This window comes from Hydra viridissima, unplaced genomic scaffold, assembly GCF_058129835.1.
Source record: "Hydra viridissima isolate aposymbiotic clone 2 unplaced genomic scaffold, HvirCarnegie_v1 scaffold_10, whole genome shotgun sequence".
NCBI lineage: Eukaryota > Metazoa > Cnidaria > Hydrozoa > Anthoathecata > Hydridae > Hydra > Hydra viridissima.
The window spans coordinates 11,045,759-11,064,411 of NW_028324309.1; the positions used below are offsets into that span (position 1 = coordinate 11,045,759).

General features: G+C 31.0%; 8 protein-coding genes and 1 long non-coding RNA gene across 14 annotated transcripts in view; 1 reads left to right on the forward strand and 8 right to left on the reverse strand.

Annotated features, from left to right (window-relative positions):
• Positions 1 to 18,653, reverse strand: part of LOC145181042 (cysteine-rich protein 2-binding protein-like) — a 400,331-nt gene that overhangs the window by 317,670 nt on the left and 64,008 nt on the right. The window lies entirely within an intron of this gene.
• Positions 1 to 18,653, reverse strand: part of LOC145181378 (liprin-alpha-2-like) — a 391,227-nt gene that overhangs the window by 308,566 nt on the left and 64,008 nt on the right. The window lies entirely within an intron of this gene.
• Positions 1 to 18,653, reverse strand: part of LOC145180864 (tyrosine-protein kinase ABL1-like) — a 324,834-nt gene that overhangs the window by 242,173 nt on the left and 64,008 nt on the right. The window lies entirely within an intron of this gene.
• Positions 1 to 18,653, reverse strand: part of LOC145181231 (uncharacterized) — a 313,564-nt gene that overhangs the window by 230,903 nt on the left and 64,008 nt on the right. The window lies entirely within an intron of this gene.
• The window catches only part of LOC145181932 (hamartin-like), a 175,945-nt gene that overhangs the window by 93,284 nt on the left and 64,008 nt on the right, over positions 1 to 18,653 (reverse strand). The window lies entirely within an intron of this gene.
• LOC145181782 (uncharacterized) lies at positions 1,220 to 3,144 on the forward strand. The gene is made up of 3 exons (XR_016456449.1): positions 1,220 to 1,345; positions 1,736 to 1,791; positions 2,723 to 3,144. It is a non-coding gene; the product is annotated as an uncharacterized LOC145181782 (long non-coding RNA).
• LOC145181933 (uncharacterized) lies at positions 6,060 to 8,023 on the reverse strand. Of its 3 annotated transcripts, none has more exons than XM_080057139.2 (2): positions 7,828 to 8,023; positions 6,060 to 7,682 (listed from the first exon to the last, which is right to left on the reverse strand). In XM_080057139.2, the coding sequence occupies exon 2, from the start codon at positions 7,587 to 7,589 to the stop codon at positions 6,567 to 6,569; it is 1,023 nt and encodes a 340-aa protein (XP_079913265.2). In that variant the 5' UTR covers positions 7,590 to 7,682; positions 7,828 to 8,023; the 3' UTR covers positions 6,060 to 6,566. The 3 variants fall into 3 exon arrangements, with proteins under 3 accessions (XP_079913265.2, XP_079913266.2, XP_089955871.1); XM_080057140.2 differs by having other exon boundaries at positions 7,868 to 8,021; XM_090099745.1 differs by lacking the exon at positions 7,828 to 8,023 and adding an exon at positions 7,757 to 7,822.
• LOC145182012 (uncharacterized) lies at positions 8,818 to 15,056 on the reverse strand. Of its 2 annotated transcripts, none has more exons than XM_080057244.2 (2): positions 14,904 to 15,056; positions 8,818 to 14,438 (listed from the first exon to the last, which is right to left on the reverse strand). In XM_080057244.2, exons 1-2 carry the CDS (start codon positions 14,941 to 14,943, stop codon positions 9,349 to 9,351), a joined length of 5,130 nt encoding a protein of 1,709 aa, XP_079913370.2. In that variant the 5' UTR covers positions 14,944 to 15,056; the 3' UTR covers positions 8,818 to 9,348. The 2 variants fall into 2 exon arrangements, with proteins under 2 accessions (XP_079913370.2, XP_089955870.1); XM_090099744.1 differs by lacking the exon at positions 14,904 to 15,056 and adding an exon at positions 14,825 to 14,841.
• Positions 16,177 to 18,589, reverse strand: LOC145182013 (superoxide dismutase [Cu-Zn]-like). Its single transcript, XM_090099746.1, has 3 exons — positions 18,258 to 18,589; positions 16,817 to 16,954; positions 16,177 to 16,728 (listed from the first exon to the last, which is right to left on the reverse strand). Exons 1-3 carry the CDS (start codon positions 18,316 to 18,318, stop codon positions 16,358 to 16,360), a joined length of 570 nt encoding a protein of 189 aa, XP_089955872.1. The 5' UTR covers positions 18,319 to 18,589; the 3' UTR covers positions 16,177 to 16,357.

Consider the following 18,653-nt stretch of genomic DNA (forward strand, 5'->3'; position numbering starts at 1 on the left):
TTCAAGAATATTTTAGAAGGTTACTCAGTATTGAACGAGAACCGAGAAATTTCTTGAAAACAGACGAATTTCAAAATATCTCTATCTTGATCACAGAAGCAAAGTTTTTTTTAGGTATTTTCTGTTTGTTTTAGGCATAACGGGTTAGGAAAACACACTTTAAGAAAAGAAACAAGAAAAAATAAAATATCTGTTACATAATGTAATTTTTAACTTAAAAGCGTTTTTTAAAGTTCTCTAACTTTTTGGAAGCTGTTCTATATAACTTTGTTTTATAATACTTGTATTTTTTTTGTTTTGTTTTTATAAATTTAAAAAAAATTTTTTTATGAGAGTTGTATATGAATTCATATTGATATTCTTATTTATTCATATAAGTCATTTTGAAGCATAATTAATGGAAATAAACTCTGGTTAGTTTCTTGAATCTTATTAAATAACTTTTTAAGTTACTTAAATCTTATTTTAAAAAATATCGTAAAACTAAGGATTTTTAAAACAAATTCATGACGGTGAATGTCTTAAATGCTTTTTTTTTTTAAAAAAAAAATTTCTCTCAAAAGTTAGACAATCATAATTAGACACACATAAATTCCATTAATTAGAGTTGAGATTGAATTTAGCATTGGGAGTGAATCATTAAAACAGTGCTATAAGCATCATGGTTGCTATAAATATCGTGGCTATAACGTCATATGGGGACATGAAGCAATTTGAACGGCACCAATTTTAAATTATAAGCAAATGTCAGTAATTACTATAATTTACAACTTTTTAAATGTTTAAGATTTGAAAGAAAAATATTTATAATACAATTAATAATAAAAATATTTTTTTTTCTCAGAACACTTATTTATTTAAGATGACTTTGTTTTGAGCTGAATTTTGTTGTTACCAAAAGTTGTTTTAACTTATAGGGTAAAAACATACAGATGGATGCATGGAGTTTTCAAATCCCAAGATAATTGCGGATGGCAGAGTAGTTGCGGTGATTAATAAGCATTTTTAAAATTAAAAACAAAATGCGGTAGCAATTGTGATGATTTATTTATATGGCATTATTAAAAATGCGCGTCAATTTTAAATTTTGAATGTATTACACAAATCTCTGGCAAATCAGAATTACGAAGTTACATAATTAATGTATAGTTGCATAATGAATGCATTAATTTCAAGTTTTCCAATCGAAATCGATTTTCTTAATTACATAATTTATGACACATCTATGTGGGAGTCATCTTTGGATAGATATGTTTGACACGGACATCTCGTTTAACGATGATACAAAAAAGTGTTCATGCTCTGAGAAAAGTAATAGTCTAGTTTAAAAATGGAAATTAATAAAGTAAGTACTGCATGCTTACGTAATAAAAAATAAACGTGTATTTGTAATTCGTTTAAACTTGAAATGTTTTGAAAATGGTTTACATATAAGCCGCCCTTTAATTTGGTTAAGCCATTTTTTATTAATCGGTAGAAACTTACTTTTTCCATTTTTATCAGAGATTTTATCTTCTCGTCACCATCAGAGAATAATTTTCTAATGAGATAAGTTTTCAACTTTTCGTTTTGATTTTCATAAGTTTAAGCCTTTTTTGAGATAATATTTCAAAGTTGGAGATTAAAAAATGTTAGAAACCTGGGAATAACTAAAAAATTCTACTCAGGCTCATTTATAGAATTGTTAGTGTATTAACCGCTTCATATGCCTGATCTTGATCATACCTTTTTTTAGGAGAGCGTTATAAGCTGAGCAGAAACAACTTGTCCATTCTCTCATCATCTGAAAAGGTATACGGTTTATCATTGTAATCTATATAGATTGAAGGGCAAGATAATGTCAATAGAACTTTATAAATTTTATTCAAAATTTTGTTTGAAGCGAAAAAAAATTTAACCTGAGATTCTATTTCCTAATTTATTTATTCTTCTATTTCTTTGTTTATCTTTGCTTAACTTTAACAGCTTATTTCGGTTTCGCACAAAAACTGTATAAAACTTTAAGAAATCAAACTTTCAGTCAAAGTTTGAAGATCTGTTGTTGATGAACAAATGAAACATTTATGGAGTTGAAAATTTTTTTTTTTTTTTTAACAAAAATTCTCAAAATAAAAATTTATTTAAAGGCTATAAATACAAAAAAAAATTTTAAATTTTCTTTAAAAGATTTTTAAAAAAAGTGTTTTGATTTTTTTTAAAGCTTTTTTGGAATAAAATTTAAAATATTATATAAAAAGCTTTGTAAACATCAAAAATGAAACTTGGACTTGGGTAAAAAAATCTCTTAATCTTTAGTAAAATGTTAAGCATATTGTATTCACACATGCCACAACACTGTTTTGAAAATTTATCAACTTCCTCTTAATTCAAATTTTCGTAATCGCAGTTTTTTCCTTCACATTTTGCAGCAGCTGCTGAAAAAATCTCGCGGAGCTCAAAAAATACGTATTAACGTTTTTTTTTTTTTGTTTTTTTTTTATTAAAAAATTTGACTTATTTTTTTAACTTAGTATTTAAGTTAGTTATCAAAAAAAAAGAAAAAAACTGCAACCCCTCAGCCCTAACCTATGCTCGTTACTACTAACAAAAGCTTTTCGTAAGGTATATAAAAAAAACCCTCAATACAAAAACCCGCTGGTAATGAAAAAACCCGCATTTTTACTTAAATCTAAATTCATTTCTTTGTCTTAACAGGTTTACTAAGATTTGTCTCATTTAACAGGTTTATGATGTCAAGCGTAAACGGATGTTTTCATTGGAAACCTCTTGTTGAAAGAGTTATTCCCATTGAAATGCGTCTAGGAATGACAGTAGGAAGTTACGCAGCTGTCTCCTTTATTCGTAGTTTGATATGTTGCATGCAAAAATGTGAAGAGCAAGAAAGTGTAGCTGTATTTAGACCGACTGATGAAAAATCTTCCTCGGACATAATTTATCAAGCAAGAACAACAACAGTAACCAGAACAATAGCAGTAGACCCAGGCCCCATAAATTAAAGTCTATTTATTGGAGTTGCAGTTGCTTACAATCTGAAGTTGTTTCCGTCAGTTCAAAAAATTTAAAAAAAAGATCAACTTGTGTAGATTTTCTGATTTTTTACGTACATAATTACAACAGTATTTCAAATAAAATATGATTTCTTAACTTTTGCTTTTTGTATTTTTGTTTTGGTTTTTTATTTATATTTCCAAGAGTAAAAGAATACGTCATAAGATCTACAGTTAAAACGATAGTTTCTTTAATATCTAACAGGTTCTTAAGGTCCGCTTTATACATTTGTCCCACTTTATACTTTTGATATTGTTTAATATTGTATAAATATTTACACTACGCGGAGCCTACCTTTATTACAACGGTGGGTTAATATTATGGTCAACTTGGGTTTCTTGAAACCCTATGTTGACCATAATACTAACCCACCGGTGCGAATAAAAATGAGCAAAAAATTTAATAGGCAGTGTGAATAAAAATAAGCAATTGCTTTTGCTATGTGTTTTCGGAGCTCCATTAAATTACTCCACTTTACGTAAAGTAATTGCTCCAAAAACACTTAGCAAAAGCAGTTGCTCATTTTTATTAACACCGTCTATTAACTTTTTTTTACCATAGCGATCGGTTAGTTAAAAAGTGTCCTGTGGATGAGGTTGGTAAACTGTTAGAACTCTAAACCAAAAGTAGTGCAGACTAGGGAATGTCCGCATCCCGATAATAACCGAAAAAGACCTTAACCGAACGGGTATTGGACACCGATAAAAGCCAATAATAATTTTATCGGATTCCGATTCCCTGAACGGAAACTAACCTTTAACGCACATAAGATCGGGTTTTTCTTACCCGACCCGACTCAATCTTTCGGGTAATTTTAATTATCCGTACCCGAAAGTTATTAACCTATCGGTTCTCGAGCACGGTTACCCATTAAAAAAAACAATTCCCGAACGGTTCTGTCGGGTATTCTGTGAAAAAGGTTCATTTTGTTCAAAAAATATTGATATTTCTAAAAAAGTTACCAAATTGAATAAAACCGTACTAATCGCAATGATTACATTTGCACTTAGCCATTTGGCAGTTAAACAAAGTTTGATATATTTCCTCATGCTATTCACGTAATCCGGTTGACAAAGTTACTGTATCTCATCCTTTATTTAAAATGCTCAATTCTGATCGATTGTTACGAAAAATTCAAACCAGCAAAAGCGACCGTTAAAGCATCATTGTGTGTTTTCAAAATTGTTTCCTTTTCCGTTTCTTGAAATGATGTTATGGAAGGTTGTAGTTTTAAAATTTTGAAATTAAAATCGGACGTGCGTAAAAAAGCAAAACATTTCAAAAATGTTTGCTAGGCAGTGAAGTACTCTGTTATCACAAGGTCTAGGCGATGTTGATACTGAAAACGAGGAAGGAAGTGAGCGTGAAAAAGAAAATCCAAAACTATCTTCAGATCCAGTTGACCTGCCTCCCCATGATAGCGAAGCCAAAAAGCCAGGTAATAAATTGCCAATTAGTTTACTTTTTTTATTTAGTGCCTGTAAATTTTACACAGGCTACTAATTACTTTCAAGTATCGCTTAAAGTTTCAAAGAATTCCAGACAAGTTGTCTACCTGGTTGCCAACTACTTGGACCAAATGTAAATGAAAAATCATTTTAAAATATTTAGTCAAAAACTGCATTGTAATATTGTATTCTATAGGCTGCAATCTACTTTTACATATAGGCTGTAGTCTACTTTTGTACAAGTTTCCAATCCACCATTATATGAGCCAATTGTCAAAAGTTACTTCTAAAGTTGCTAATATAAATAAGTGCTACAAATGATTAGAAGTAATGCAAATAGTTTTAAATTTCAGGAGCCAAACTAAGCAAAGATTGGTTAAAGTATGAATAAATCTGAATGTCTGCCCTTAAAAAGTCTTTTTGCACATAAAAGTTAAACTTTTTAAATTTTCTTATATATTTTTCAGACGAATTTTACGCCAAGTTCTTGAAAGCTAAGTTCAAAGAAGTTCAAAAGAAACTAAATTCAGTCTCCAGAATTTGATCAAGGATCCTAAAGAAGCCATCAAAGAATTTTAATTCGGCAAAAGTGAGGAAAAAGAATCCGAGATTGAACCATTTTCTGTCAATGAGAGTCATCGGCACTCACAATTTGGAGCATTATCAGCCAAAAAAGCAGAGGAAGAGCGCGATTGGATTGAAAGGAGAACTTTATGTCTAGGCTCAGAAATCGCATGGATCCTCTGAAGGCTGAAAAACTTCAGATTTCTTTCAATTTATTTTATGCTAAGAAACTCATGAAAACAAACAGTACATCTCCACATTTTAAATGCTTGTTTTGTAATTAGTGTTAGGTAAAAATTCAAAGGTGAAAATGCTATATTTGCCAGTGTTTTATTTCTATGATGATTAAGCAACAAATGTGTTTAGAAAGCTAACTTTTTTAAATTTTAGTTCATAAATTTCACAGACTCTTCAAAAGATGTTAAAATTACCGTGAGCAATAACTCGTAGCAAACTTTAGTGGCTTTTAACAACTTTTGCGACTTTTGCAATTTTTAAAATTCTTTTACTAAGTTTCGGAACCCTAACGGTGATAAAGCCAAAAACCGAACGGGTTCGAGTTTTCGGGTATTAAAAAGTTTAATACTCGAACGGGTACCCGATAATCATTGTTTCGGGTGATCGGGCTATCGGGTATTTAACGGATCTATACCCGAACGGATTCGGGACCCGGAAACGTTTTTGAAAGTACCCGTTCGGCGGCCGAGCGGGATCCCGATGACATTCCCTAGTGCAGACGACCCACGCTTGCGCATGAGTTCTCGAGCTTTCCAAAATATCTTTATTTATAGCACTGTCTCTCAATTTTCAATAATTTGCAAAAAAAAACCAGTTAATAGTCGAATTTTGAGCAAGAACTTAATGTGGTTTAATAAAACAAACAAATAATTTAATAAGATAAACAAATAATTTAATAAAATAAACAAATAGATTGTACGCTTCATTTTAGATGTTTTAAAATAGTTTGTTGTTTCGAATAAAAAAAAAAAAAACACCAAGTACCTGTTTTATTTAGTTTTATTTAGTTTTAACAAATATATCTGTTTTATGTTAAAAAAAAGCTGCAGTTGTGAGTTTTACATCTTCGAGATATCTTGATTTTTGAAATAATATTACTGATAATTAACATCAATAGTCGACTGATTGATACATCAATAGTCGATTGAAAATCACTTTTCTATGAACAGTTGTTTATGTCTCAATAAACATATTTTAGAAAACAAGCGTGGAATAATTCGTAGCTATTTGTATTTTGAAAGATAAAATAATTTCTAAAGGTTGATTTACTTTGAGCTTAAAGTTGTTTGTTAGATATTAAAACGTTTTTTTGCGTATTTCCTATTTGGATAAACATCCATCCGCATCTCTTTATTTAGAGATTCAGTACCGTGAGAAATTTTATCTAAGCATCTTTTAAAGCACCGCCATAGACAGTACTAATTTAAAGATAATTCACTGTGATAATTCACACAATTGAAGTGTTTTCGGTACAAATGTCTCAAGTCGTTAACAATTCTTTCCAACAATTCCCGCAGATGAGCATATATAGTAGTCTAGTAATAAGGTACGTTTCAAGTCAATGCATAATTGAAAAGGCGTGACGTTTAAGCTAGTCTTGACGAACGGATTTCCACCGTGTTTAGTTAAGGCATCGAGCATTTTTAAACTTGGCATAGAATCATCTTTTGACATGGCAATTACTAAATGCATTGCTGACCATCCTGTATTAGAAACACAGTTAGCACTAGCCCCGCTTTCTAAAAGATGGTTTAGTACTTCAAAGCTTTTTCCTATTACTGCCGCATGTACTGGAGAAAACCCTCCATCGTCGTTTGAGTGTACCGAAGAACCGTTCTTAATCAATAATTTAATGCATTTCAGGCAACCTTTATAAGCTGCCTCATGGATTAGAGAGTCTCTTTTTCTAATTTCCGACATTGCAATAAATTTCTTTTTAATTAATGTTTTAACTAGCTTGCATTCGTTTGTTTTAATTGCTCGAAGTATTAAGTGAAATTTTTTTTCAGATTCACTAATCTGTCTCATGAACGGTTTATAAAAGAGAGTGGGTAGATCTACATCAGAAGCTTTTAAAATACCGTTTGTTTGTTGAACTGATTCTGGGCTGCAGAATTTTATTATTTTTGATGTTTTGTTGAACTTCAGAGCGCTTTTGTGATTTTTTTCACTTTGAATCGGAATGCTGTGTGGACTCAAAAAGTTAAAGCGTGTAGACATTGTAGTTTTGAATTTGAGACCTTTTCGTGTGTTTAGTTTTTCTGGAGGAATATTTGTGATTGAAGCAGATTGTGAACGTTTTCGTCCGTCTAGAGCCCTATCTCTACCTTTAAAGTCATTTTGCCAAATTGTTCGCGATGGTGTTTTTTCAACGGCATAATTATTGGATATTTTCTCAAGTTTGCTATTTATCTCTAAATCCAAAGATGTTGAGATAGCTGAAGTACTTGAAGACCGGTAAATTTTAACGTATTTGGGATTTTTTAGTTCCATACTTGATGCATGAAACATTTTTATCTTTCTTGTGAGAATGCTCGAAGATGAAATTACAATCTCTTGACAGTAGCTACTTTCATCGCCGTAGTAACTGAATCTTTGGATATCCTAAAGAAAAAAAAACATTTTTTAGAATGATTTGTTTTCAAAAAAAAAAAAAAAAAAAAGATGAGTTTAGTTACTTGAGCCTTAATAGTTTCCATAGAAATATAGATGTTTACTTTGATTCAAAGTTTAGCACCTAAAAGTTTACCTTTTTAACAAAGAAGCCGAATAAGAGAAAACGTTGTCACCTTTCTGTGCGATTCTAACGTTTAACGAGATAAACTTGTTTGAAGAAGTAATCTGCTAAGTCTTTTAATATGGTCGAGATAAAAACGATGAAAAACAAAACTTTCTGTTGTTCAAAGTTCGCATGATGCGTATCCTCTCAATTCAGACTTTATAATAATAGAACAAAGAAATGCACCATTAAAAAAAAGAATTAAAATGATAAAATGGTCAATTGAAAAGGTTTTAAAAAAAACAATTAAGTTTTTCTCGTTTGCCGATAAGTAATTAATTGGTAACTTTTATCATAATCAGTTTATATAGAAAGTTGCCTTATTGTCAGGGTTATAGTTTTTTTTTGAAGACAAAGTGAAACAAATAATGGAAACCTGCATAATCGCTTATAATTTGATTACCTTATCATTATTATCACGTTTCTGTTTGACGTTAGTTATGGGATAATATTTTTTAATTTTCAGATTTTTTCATCATAATTTTGCGTACAAACATTTCTAAGACAAAGTAAACTATTTAACATCCCAAATTTCTTAGTTGAGATGTAGAATTGAGCTTCTTTACGTCATTAATCCCATCAGATTGAGGCTGCTTACTTTTATTTGTATTATTAGAATGCTTCAAAGCGGCTTGTACGCAATTGTAACTCATAAACGAGTTTTAAACCAACATTTATGAACTTTTAGCTGAAACTGAAGCCGATCATTCTAGTATACATATTCCAAAGAGGTAGTGGGGAACTTTTTAGTTAGCACAGGTGAAGAATTTAATATTTTACAAGTTGTATACTTTAAGCAGCTTGTTTTAGATGGTATAAACACAAAAAAAAGAGATTCACACATGGACTTATACACGGGAAAAATGCATGAGCAAATACAAGGTATAGACTCTGAAAAGTATGTGAACTGTTAGGTTTCTTTTTAAAACCAAAAAATATTTCTGAAGAAATTCATTTTCATTTGTCAGGTTGTATTTTTTTTATTTGTGAACAAAATAAATGTGAGTGTATTAGCAAATATTGATGTAAGGTTTTAAAATGTTACAATTAGTTTTCAGTAGCAAAAAATGAGGCGATTAAAAAATATGCCTTATAAGTTTTCATTTAAGATTATTTATAGTCTTCTTAAAAACTCCAAATGACATTTCCTATTTTTGTTTTCTGGTGCACTTTTGTAGCGGAGTGTTGTCTATATCCTGCTGTTTGTTTGGCGCTGGATTACCTTTGAACAAGAAGCCATATCGTCCGTGGAATAATAATTACAAAACGCGACTAAGATAGCTAATATGATGTTTCTAGCCGTTTTCTTTATTTGTTAGCTTTTTCAATTTGTGTAAAAAGAATTGATAAATGTCAGTATTTTCATATGGTTCAATATGCTGATTATAACTGTCTTTGTGAACGCTCTTTCTTAACTTCCTTTAAAACGATTGAAACGAAGTTTTCGTCAGTTTAGTGAGTTTTTTTGTATTGACAAATCAAACTCCGCAATTATTGCCATGCGTATGCTTTTAAAGTGTTTTGCTTGCCCAATTTTACTGGTAATATTTCCTCATCGCTTGGTGGTATTTTTTTATTAAAATATGTCAAACCAAAAAAACTATCCTTGGAATCAATGTTTTTTTTACGTTGGTTAGCGTGCCTATTGCTTGCTTTGGTTGATCTTTTCAGATGGCTAGCAATAAAGAAAGGTTGAAGTTGAAGATCATTTTCGTTGCCTTTAATTTTCATGGCTTGATCGCTAAAACCCTGCGTTTTTTCTTCTCTTTCAGCAGAATGCCTTAAGATAATGCTTTTATCAAATCCTTTTTCAAATTTGTAAGGCTGTGGTATCAGCTGTGAATACGATTTGCTCATCGCTATAGTTGGAGATGGATTTAACAGGATATTAAATTTCGCTCTTAAGTTTCTTTTTTTTTTATCTAATCCATTTATATCATCTGGATGCCCCGGATTCAATAAAGGTAAAGTTTTTTGATGATCAGGAATGAGAAAGCTTGTGGATTTTGTATCTAAGTCGAGTTTAAGTTTTTGTGCAAAATTCGAGTCTTCAATGTTGTTTAACTGAAAGTTCATGCTCTTAATTTTGGTGTCCAGACTTCTAATCCCGTCAAGGTCTACATTCATTAGATTATCTTTTACATTTGCAAGCAGAGTGGGCTTAACTTCTTTAAACATGGGTCTCTCGTCTGACATGTGAAGAAGGTTGTACCTTTCTACTTCGGGAACAGTTTTAAGATTTTTTACCAGCTCCTTCGAGATATTTTTTCTTGTAAAATTGTTTTTAGAAACCTTCGGAGAAAAAATATCGTGCGCGAGATGCTTTAAAGCGGTTGATCGAAGTACTGTACTGTTCTTTTTTAAACTGTGTTGAACAAGCTTCATAAGCTTGGAATCATCTCTTTCTGCGCCATTTATATTAAGTTGTGCTAATGAATTGTCTGTCAAATTAAAATCATTTTTTTGTGTATTTTCAGAAGAGTTAGAATCGTTTGAAATTTCGTTGAGCCAAGTTTGCGCTTTAAAACTCAGATCATTGCTCTCACCACTTTGTAAAGAAATATTATCGGGAACATTTTTTTTATCAGTTAAGGTAGATTCATTTTTAGGGTAATCTGATTCTTGAATTTCTTTGTCAGATATAGTTTTTTGGTTTCTTCCCTTCTTTGCGTCATATTCCTTTTTTTTTTTTTCTTTAATGCTGTCGTCTGTTATCTTTGTAATAACTTTATCTACACTGACACTGTTAAATTCTTTGTTATTTACGGCAGCATCGTTTGTTGCTAATTTTTCTTTTAAAGCTTGAGCATTTTTGTTTTCACTTTCATTCATATAACTTTTATGATTGCTGTGTTCGACTTTATTCTCCTCTGATAACTCGGTGCCTTCTATAACTTTGCTTGTCAATTTATTTGTTTTATTCTTATCAAAAGATGTAAAAGAGTCATCAACCAAAAGAGCTTTTTTTTTATCACCCTGAAAGTTTTCTTTTAGCTTTTCATCTTCTCCGTTTTCTGAATCTTCATTGAGCATATCTTTCGCCTTTATATTATTAACCTTTTTATCATCTTTATTTTTAGATGAAGAAGTACTCTCGCTATCTTCTTTATTCGTTTTTACTACTTTTAAAGAACTTTTTTCGACGTATACCTTTTCGTTTTGCTTGAGTTGATCGTTCGTTTTGGATTCAGTTTTTACTTTATCACTTAAATCACTCGAATTACTTTCATGAGATGAATCGTTTGATGTTTTTTCGAACGAATTAGGTGGAATATTTCGTTTACTTCCGTCGATACCTTTGGGTTCTTCCTCGTGCAAATGTGAAACAACAGCACCACTTTCTGCGTCTTTTAAACCAGTTTTAGCTCCACTGGTTGACGAACTGCCTCCAAGCTCGGCTGGGCCATCAATAACTGCAGATCCAAAACCATCACCATGTGGGTCGCCATGAACCATGTATGTAGGCTCAACAACTTCTTTGGCTTTTTTAATTTTTGGTTCAAAATAATATCGATGATTTTTCTTGCGTCGTTTAATATTTAAATAGTCGTTGTCTTCAAATTTATTTGGCTCAGTTTCATCAACATGTAAATGATCAAAATCATCGGAAGGAGAAAGAAAACTTTGAGGCTTGTTTGACTGGTATCTTACCTGATCAACCATTTTTGAATACCCATACGCTGGATCTTCAACTGCGTTGCTCTCTTCTTCCTCCAGAGAATCATTGGCTTTAAGAGACACTTTTTGACTTTGAGTTATTTTGTCAACATTTGTCTCTGATCTTTGAGACGAATATCCTGAGTTTCTTTCAGGATCGCTGTAATGATTTCTCTCGTAGTCATCCGCACTTGTTGAGATATTAAAAATACCTTTGTCACTAAAATGATTGTTTCTACTTTTGGCGTAGCTTTTCAGCAGCTCCATAGCTTCTCTGTCAGCGTCTTCATCTGATCTTTCATCTTCTTTATCATTATTTTCGCTATCGCTAAATGATGTACTGTTTTCAGCTCTATTGATTAATTCTGGGCTTTTATGATGCTCATGGTCAGTAGAACCTACCTTGTGCAAGCGAAGATATCTAAAACCACCTTTTTCTCCAATCCGATCTCCTTTATGTATATGAATATGTTGCTCGTTATGAACGTGGTTATGAATATGATATACTTTTTCTTTTAAGCCGTTTCCTTCATTATCAGATCCAACTTCATATTCTTTGTAATGCGAATGATGTAATACATTATCATGCACGTTAAACTTCGAACGATGTTTTTCAGAATCAAAATTTTTTTTCTCGTTATTTGCGTTTTTAACCTTATTAACGTCATTGTTGGTCTCGTGACGACGATGAGCAAACTTGATGGATTTCGGTTTTTTATAAGCAGTGTTTTCTTCAAAAACAGTTAGAGCTTTTATTGGTGAACTAATCAAATCTGCATCATCATTCTCATAATTTACAAGATCATCGGGATTATCATCATCTTCATCATCAGCATCTTCTTTATCATACTCTGAAAGCTGAATTTTTTTCAAGATTTCTTTGTCCTGATTGGAGTTTTGTAAATGCTTCTCATTATGATGACGGCTGTTTTTTTTTAAAATATCGTAAGAATTAAGTTCTGGTTTAAATGAATGCAAATAGTTTGCGTGATGAATTGGATGAAGTAGTGACGAGTAGCGTAGCTTTTTATTTAGATTAAGTATTGGAAACCGAAGCAATTTTTCAAAATTCGTTTTGCCAGTATTATGTTGCAAACTATCTTTATTATTTGATAACTCTTGCTCATCTGAGTCTTCAGAATTTAGACTTGAATCTACTGGGCCATCAAGATAATCATTTGAATTATATTTTAATATTTTGTTAATTTTATGAACGGAAGAGTGAAATAATTTTCTTTGCTTTTCATTGACTGCTTTGTCAAGCGCATGAATGTTATGAAGATTTAATCTATGGCGGAAGTTATTTGAATGTAATTTGTTAAAAGTGTGACTTGGCTTTGGAAATTTTTCTTTAACATTATCTTCTTCATTCAAAGGGGGTTTATCTAACTCAGTTGAGTCTAATGACATCTTGTTTCCATCACTTATGCGATCGCTATTACTTTGGTCACTTTTACTAGGAGTGCTCATAAAGTCTTCCTTTTCGTTTTCTTTTAAAACTGGCTTATAATGTTTTGTTTCTTTTGCTTTTTCTACATGCGCCATTATGCGTTGTTCTTCTGTGCCTACTATTGGAAGAGTGGGAGAAGGTTGATCAGTTGGGTTTCCTGGTTGAGTTTTTTGAGGAAAAGGTTTAACAGCAGAGTGCTGTTTGCTATCATCCTCTTCAGGAGTTTCTTCTCGTACAACTTCCCCAGTGTCTGTGTCAATTGTTATTTGATGATGGTGATGTTTTGAATCTCCTTTCGAAATTTGTTTCAATCCAGGTGATGTTGTTGTTTTTAAAGTTTCTTTGTTTTCCAAACTTGTTGTTTTTTCAGAAAAAACAATTTTAGAAGACAATTCATCAACTTTGTTACTAGCTTGTTTTACGTTATCGACTGCATCATTTGAAGAAGTTCCTATCGAGGATGGTGTTGGAAGCACTTCTGTGGTATCAGCATCATTCTTTTCAGGATTTGTGTAAATATGAATCGCATTCATTACATTTTGGTTTCTCAGAAAGTTTCCCCCATCATCCTTTAATTCTACAGTCACATCATGAGCATTTACAACTGATGGAATAGTTACTGAGTGCGTTACTGAAGTAATTGGTAGACTATTAACTTGATACCTTAAGTTTTGTGGAGCAGCTTGCATATCATCTCTTGAAGAATATATTTCAGAAGGAATATTACTTTCTACGTGATATTGAGAATCATCCATTGATGAAAATGTTGCTTGGCTCATTTGTTCATTCTGCCCTCCCAAAATCACAGATGATGATATTGTTCCTGAATCGTTGTTTATTGTTTTATCTGCTTCTCTGCTATTTGTAACTTCGCTTGGAATGCTTTGTCCAATTCCATTGTTGCGCCCAGTAGTAATATAGCTAGAACTTTGTTCTTGTTGGCTGAAAGACGCACTACCTCCAACTGTACCAGTTATATCATGAATTACCATTGGTTGAAAGTTTAAATTAATAGGATTAGGTTCCAGCATGTGAATATGCGACAGGGAAGCGATGTTTTCTAATGTTCCGATTTTACTCAAACCAGCTCTCATATGTTCAGGCGCTGATCCTTTCATTATTGATGGAAGATCATCATTTGCAAGCCCAGATATATCACCAGTAAGGCGTACTCCATACAAAGAATCTTCTAAAAGGCCATCCTTCTTATCCGAAGCTTCTGGCGATTTTTTATAACTTGTTTGGTCGTCTAATTTACTGGGAGCAAAAAAATCGTTTAGAGGACCATCGTCGATATTTTTGTCGTATATTTTATAAATTGAATGTTTATCTGGGATGAATGGTTTCCCAATCGGAACTGTTTCTACAACATGAGGGCTTATTTCCTGTTTATGATAGCCATTGAACCAAGTATTTCCAGTGTCTGGAATAAAAACTGGCTCTTTTTCATGTTCAGCAATGAATACAGTTGCATCTAAAATGTAAGAATAGGTTAAAACGATTTAAAACAAATTGTAAATTTTTCTTAAGATGACTTTAATCAGCCAGACCCATTAAATGGTTCTTTATATTCAAGTTTTGTATCCAATTTCTTGATTGCTCTAATCTTTGCTTAATCATTACTATATCAATTGTTCTTCAACCCTAATTGTTATCTTTGATGTCTTGCTCAATGCTATGAGTTTGCTGAAATGATTTTAAAAACATTACCCAAAAAAATACTTATTGAATTTTCTTTGTGTACTTTTTAACATTTTTAAAGGAATCACAACTAATTACTTTTAGATCGACAGAAGTTTTTAGTGATTTGTTTCTCACTATCTAGTAGGTTCCATTTCGAAAAATATACAAAAAAATTACCTGCGAACATGAACAGTGAAAGGTAGCTAAAAAAGTAAATTACCTGCGAACATGAACAGTGAGAGGCTAAAAAAATTACCTGCGAACATGAACAGTGAAAGGCTAAAAAAATAAATCATTGTAACTTTGTTTCATAGTTTTCTTTTTTTTTTTTTTTTTTTTCTTCTCTCCAAAACAAAAGGACGATTTATTACCCTCGTTTAAGTATATCTCTTGAAAGTATGCAGCGATGCAAAAACTAAGGCAGGTAGTTGTTTACATCTTCGACTACTCATTTGCTGCTATTGTTAATTACTTCGTTAAACGACGAACTGACGGATTTAGCAAATGTAACGAATTTTTTTAATTTTTATTTTTCTATATAAAACCTTAATTATTGCAACATTCAACAGAGTTTTTACAAACCTATTTATATCGCATTTTTATCAATTAAATTTTTAAAGGTCTGCATATTCTTTTCTTTTTTCTTTTTTTTTTTTTTTGTCAAAGTTAAGAATAATTGTAAAAAAAAAAAAAAAAAAATTTGAATAAGACACAATTGAACATCTTTAGTTATAAAATGTTTTAAACGGTATATGTTTTTAAAGTTTGAAGCAAATGTAAACTGTCTTTTGATTCGATTTTTTGTTAGACAAGTATGTGTACCCTCGAAACGTTTGTAATTCCGAAACATAAATTGTTAAGATGTTCATGAAAAAAATGCGCGAAATCATTTTGGGTTAAAAGATGATTTAAGATGTTACAATCATTTCTCATTTCAAAAAACGGCCGAAGTTTGAGTTGGTGACGTAAACCTATCAATAACCAAATGAGCAATATAGACTAAAATATAATCTTAACTTTTAAATTTAAATCGTCATTAAGCTTATAAACAGTTCACAATGAAAGTTTTAATCGAAATTTATGATCGAAACTTTAAAATTAACGCAAAATGTTAAAAAATTGAAACATAGATGATTCTTTAAAATCATTTTTAAAGTTTCTTTTAAAAAAAAAATACTGCTTCAGATGAAAACGCGGGTTTGAAATCTTTTTAAATTTCTCGCGCTGAAATTATGTAGTTAAACTTGGTTAACCCATGAAATGGACGTTTGACAGTTTTTAATTTAGATTAAACTGAGACTTTCTGTTGTAGGAATCAAATTATTATTATTATTATCATTACTACGCTTATTGTTATTGATAATGTTAACATTATTATTGTTAGTATTTTTGATACAATTAATACTATTAATACTATTGATTATTATTATTATTATAAGTAATAATAATAATAATGATAATAATGTTATTAGAAGTGTATTTTTAAAATTTAAGTAAGAAAAATGGGGCGGGAGGTCATAACCAATAAATAATAGTTTGAAAATATATTCTTAAAATTTCATGTATAAGAAAGATAAATATCTATAACCACATAACCCTAAAGCTTCTCTTTAAAAATCTTCCTGCTGAACAACAAATGAAAAAGAATCTGATAAAAATGTTCAACAAGAGGTTTAACAAACAGAAAATAATCTAAATTGTTTTTAGAAATCAATAGTGCATTACTCTCTTAATTACGCCGCATGCTACTCTTGCTCCTGAGTTTCCTGTTTTTTTGCTCTCGTCATTGTTTGCTTTCCCCAAATCATCTTCTTTTGCGTGAATAACGAGGGCTCGTCCGAGTACGCTATACTGCTTAAAAAGATTAATGACCGGATCTTTAATAGAAATTTGCGCTACGCCGTCTTTACCAACATCAATATTACCCAGATCTCCGACATGTCTGACTGAATCCGACCTCCCGCCATGATTAACACCTAATGGATTATAATGTGCACCCGCGTCTTTGCAACTATCAGTTAATTTACCAAATTCATGGACGTGAAAACCGTGCTTACCAGGAGTAAGTCCTGACACATATCCTTAAAAAATAATTGAAGAATAAATATACAGAAGAACTTTTCATTTTGAAAACAACTTTTTGTATTCCTCAAAACAAAGATTCATCACCTTCAATATATGTTTCATCACCATCCCATTGATCAAACCAAATTTCGCCTTTGACGTTTTTGCCCTGCACTTCAACTAACGCAACAATTCTGTTTTCATTACGTACTATGTAAGGGTATCTTCTTATAACATCGTTATCTATGAAACATCACCATAAAATACCAGTTAGTGTTGAAAATTGTAGAACGAAGTCATTGGGTTGTGTAAATTTTGTCATGCATGTTTTATTAAAATTGTGTTATGCATATTAATCAAATGGAGAACCATTTTCACAACCTTCAATCAATATTTATCAAATTATTAAGTATTTTGATTAAAAGATCTTCATCGATCATTTAAAGTTAATGTTTTAATTCTAATATTTCCCGCTAATATAAATTATGTAGTGTAATCTGAAATTTTTTTTTTTTTTTTTTTTTTTTTTTTGTTAGAGGTTCAGCAAAAAGTTGTTTTAGAACTCTTCGGTTAAAATTTTTCATTTTCTTTGTTTAATAAATCGTATTTTACTTTATTCTTAACTAAAAATCATTTATTATTTAAAAATCTTTAACAAAACTTGGCAGATTTGGAATCTGACTTTTTTTTTTTAAGCAATTTTCACGCCTTTACAAAAGTTTATTTTTTATGAAGGTGTGGAAATTGCTTATAATAATTTATTCTCATACGTCATAGAACAATTAATAATCATTTATTTAATATTAATCATTAGTTAACATAGTGCGGCTGTTGGCTCTTGTTGATAAGGTTCGAAAGCTCCATGAAAAGCTCCATGAAGCTTATGAAACATTTGATGATTTTATGACATACTTCTCCAAATGTTTATTCAACTCTTCGATTGCAAACAAAATTGAAAAACAAACAAAATGCGAAAAAATTTTCGTATTGCTTTAAAACTAATATTGGTAAACGAGAGATTAATATTTTACAGGAATTCAACCTTGGAATGTAGTTATAAACACAAACTTATTTAATCGAACAGCTTTTTAAGCTTCCCAAACATAAAAACGTAGATTAATCATGGTCAGTTTTCATAGGATTATGTTACCAGTATACAAAATTTTAACTCAAGATTGAAAACAGGTTGTTTTTTTTTGAGTGATAAACTTAGCTTAATATCCAAATAATGGTCAAACTTCAAATGATAAATACATGTTGAAAAACAGTATTGCTACTATTTATGAATTTTTTCAAGAAATATAAACTTATTTTCACTTCAGGATAGATTCCTAACGTGAAAATATAAAGCAAATCCTTTTTAGTAATTACAATAAACATAAAAGTAATAAAAAAAAATAACAGTAAAACTAATAAAAATGATTTTTTTCTTATTTAAAACTTATTTTCTGTTATCACAGAGATATTTTCAACCGCTGCAACACATCTAGGCTGATGTACAAAAAGGATTTTAAATTTATGACTTAATTTATTGTTACAGTACTACCTTCAACAGCGATTGGAGCGCAGTTTACATAAACTGCTATTGCAAAGATGTACCACCACATGATCGTCGACTGTTGAAATTTGTTGAAGAGACAGATGACTTTAGGAAATTTGTTGTATGTTCGTTAAAATTTAATAGAAATTCCTTCTCGTATTTATTTTGATGACACGCCTGATTTGTTCAGAATGTGTATACTGTTCCCCAATATATGTCGTATAGCTGAGATGAGTATTCTTTGTTGACGCATGCAATTATATCTTCACCGCTAAGCTCTATGTTTATTTTTATCAGTTAATTCCTTACGCGGTCGTGAATCAAAGTATTTATTTAACTCCTCTCGTTTGTATCTCATGCATAAATATTTATTGAACACTTTCCCAAGAGGGTAAAAATCTC

What these genes read in the sequence shown, in the direction of transcription:
- LOC145181933 (XM_090099745.1), bottom strand. Translation starts at nt 7,777, where the DNA reads ATGGAAACTATTAAGGCTCAA. An exon ending in TGGAAACTATTAAGGCTCAA is followed by an intron (nt 7,683 to 7,756) that starts GTAACTAAACTC and finishes TTTTTTCTTTAG; the next exon opens with GATATCCAAAGATTCAGTTA.
- LOC145182013 (XM_090099746.1), bottom strand. Translation starts at nt 18,318, where the DNA reads ATGTGGTGGTACATCTTTGCAATAGCAGTTTATGTAAACTGCGCTCCA. An exon ending in CGCTCCAATCGCTGTTGAAG is followed by an intron (nt 16,955 to 18,257) that starts GTAGTACTGTAA and finishes GATGTTTCATAG; the next exon opens with ATAACGATGTTATAAGAAGA. An exon ending in TGATGAAACATATATTGAAG is followed by an intron (nt 16,729 to 16,816) that starts GTGATGAATCTT and finishes TTATTTTTTAAG; the next exon opens with GATATGTGTCAGGACTTACT.
- LOC145182012 (XM_080057244.2), bottom strand. Translation starts at nt 14,943, where the DNA reads ATGATTTATTTTTTTAGCCTTTCACTGTTCATGTTCGCAG. An exon ending in TTCACTGTTCATGTTCGCAG is followed by an intron (nt 14,439 to 14,903) that starts GTAATTTTTTTA and finishes CTTACATTTTAG; the next exon opens with ATGCAACTGTATTCATTGCT.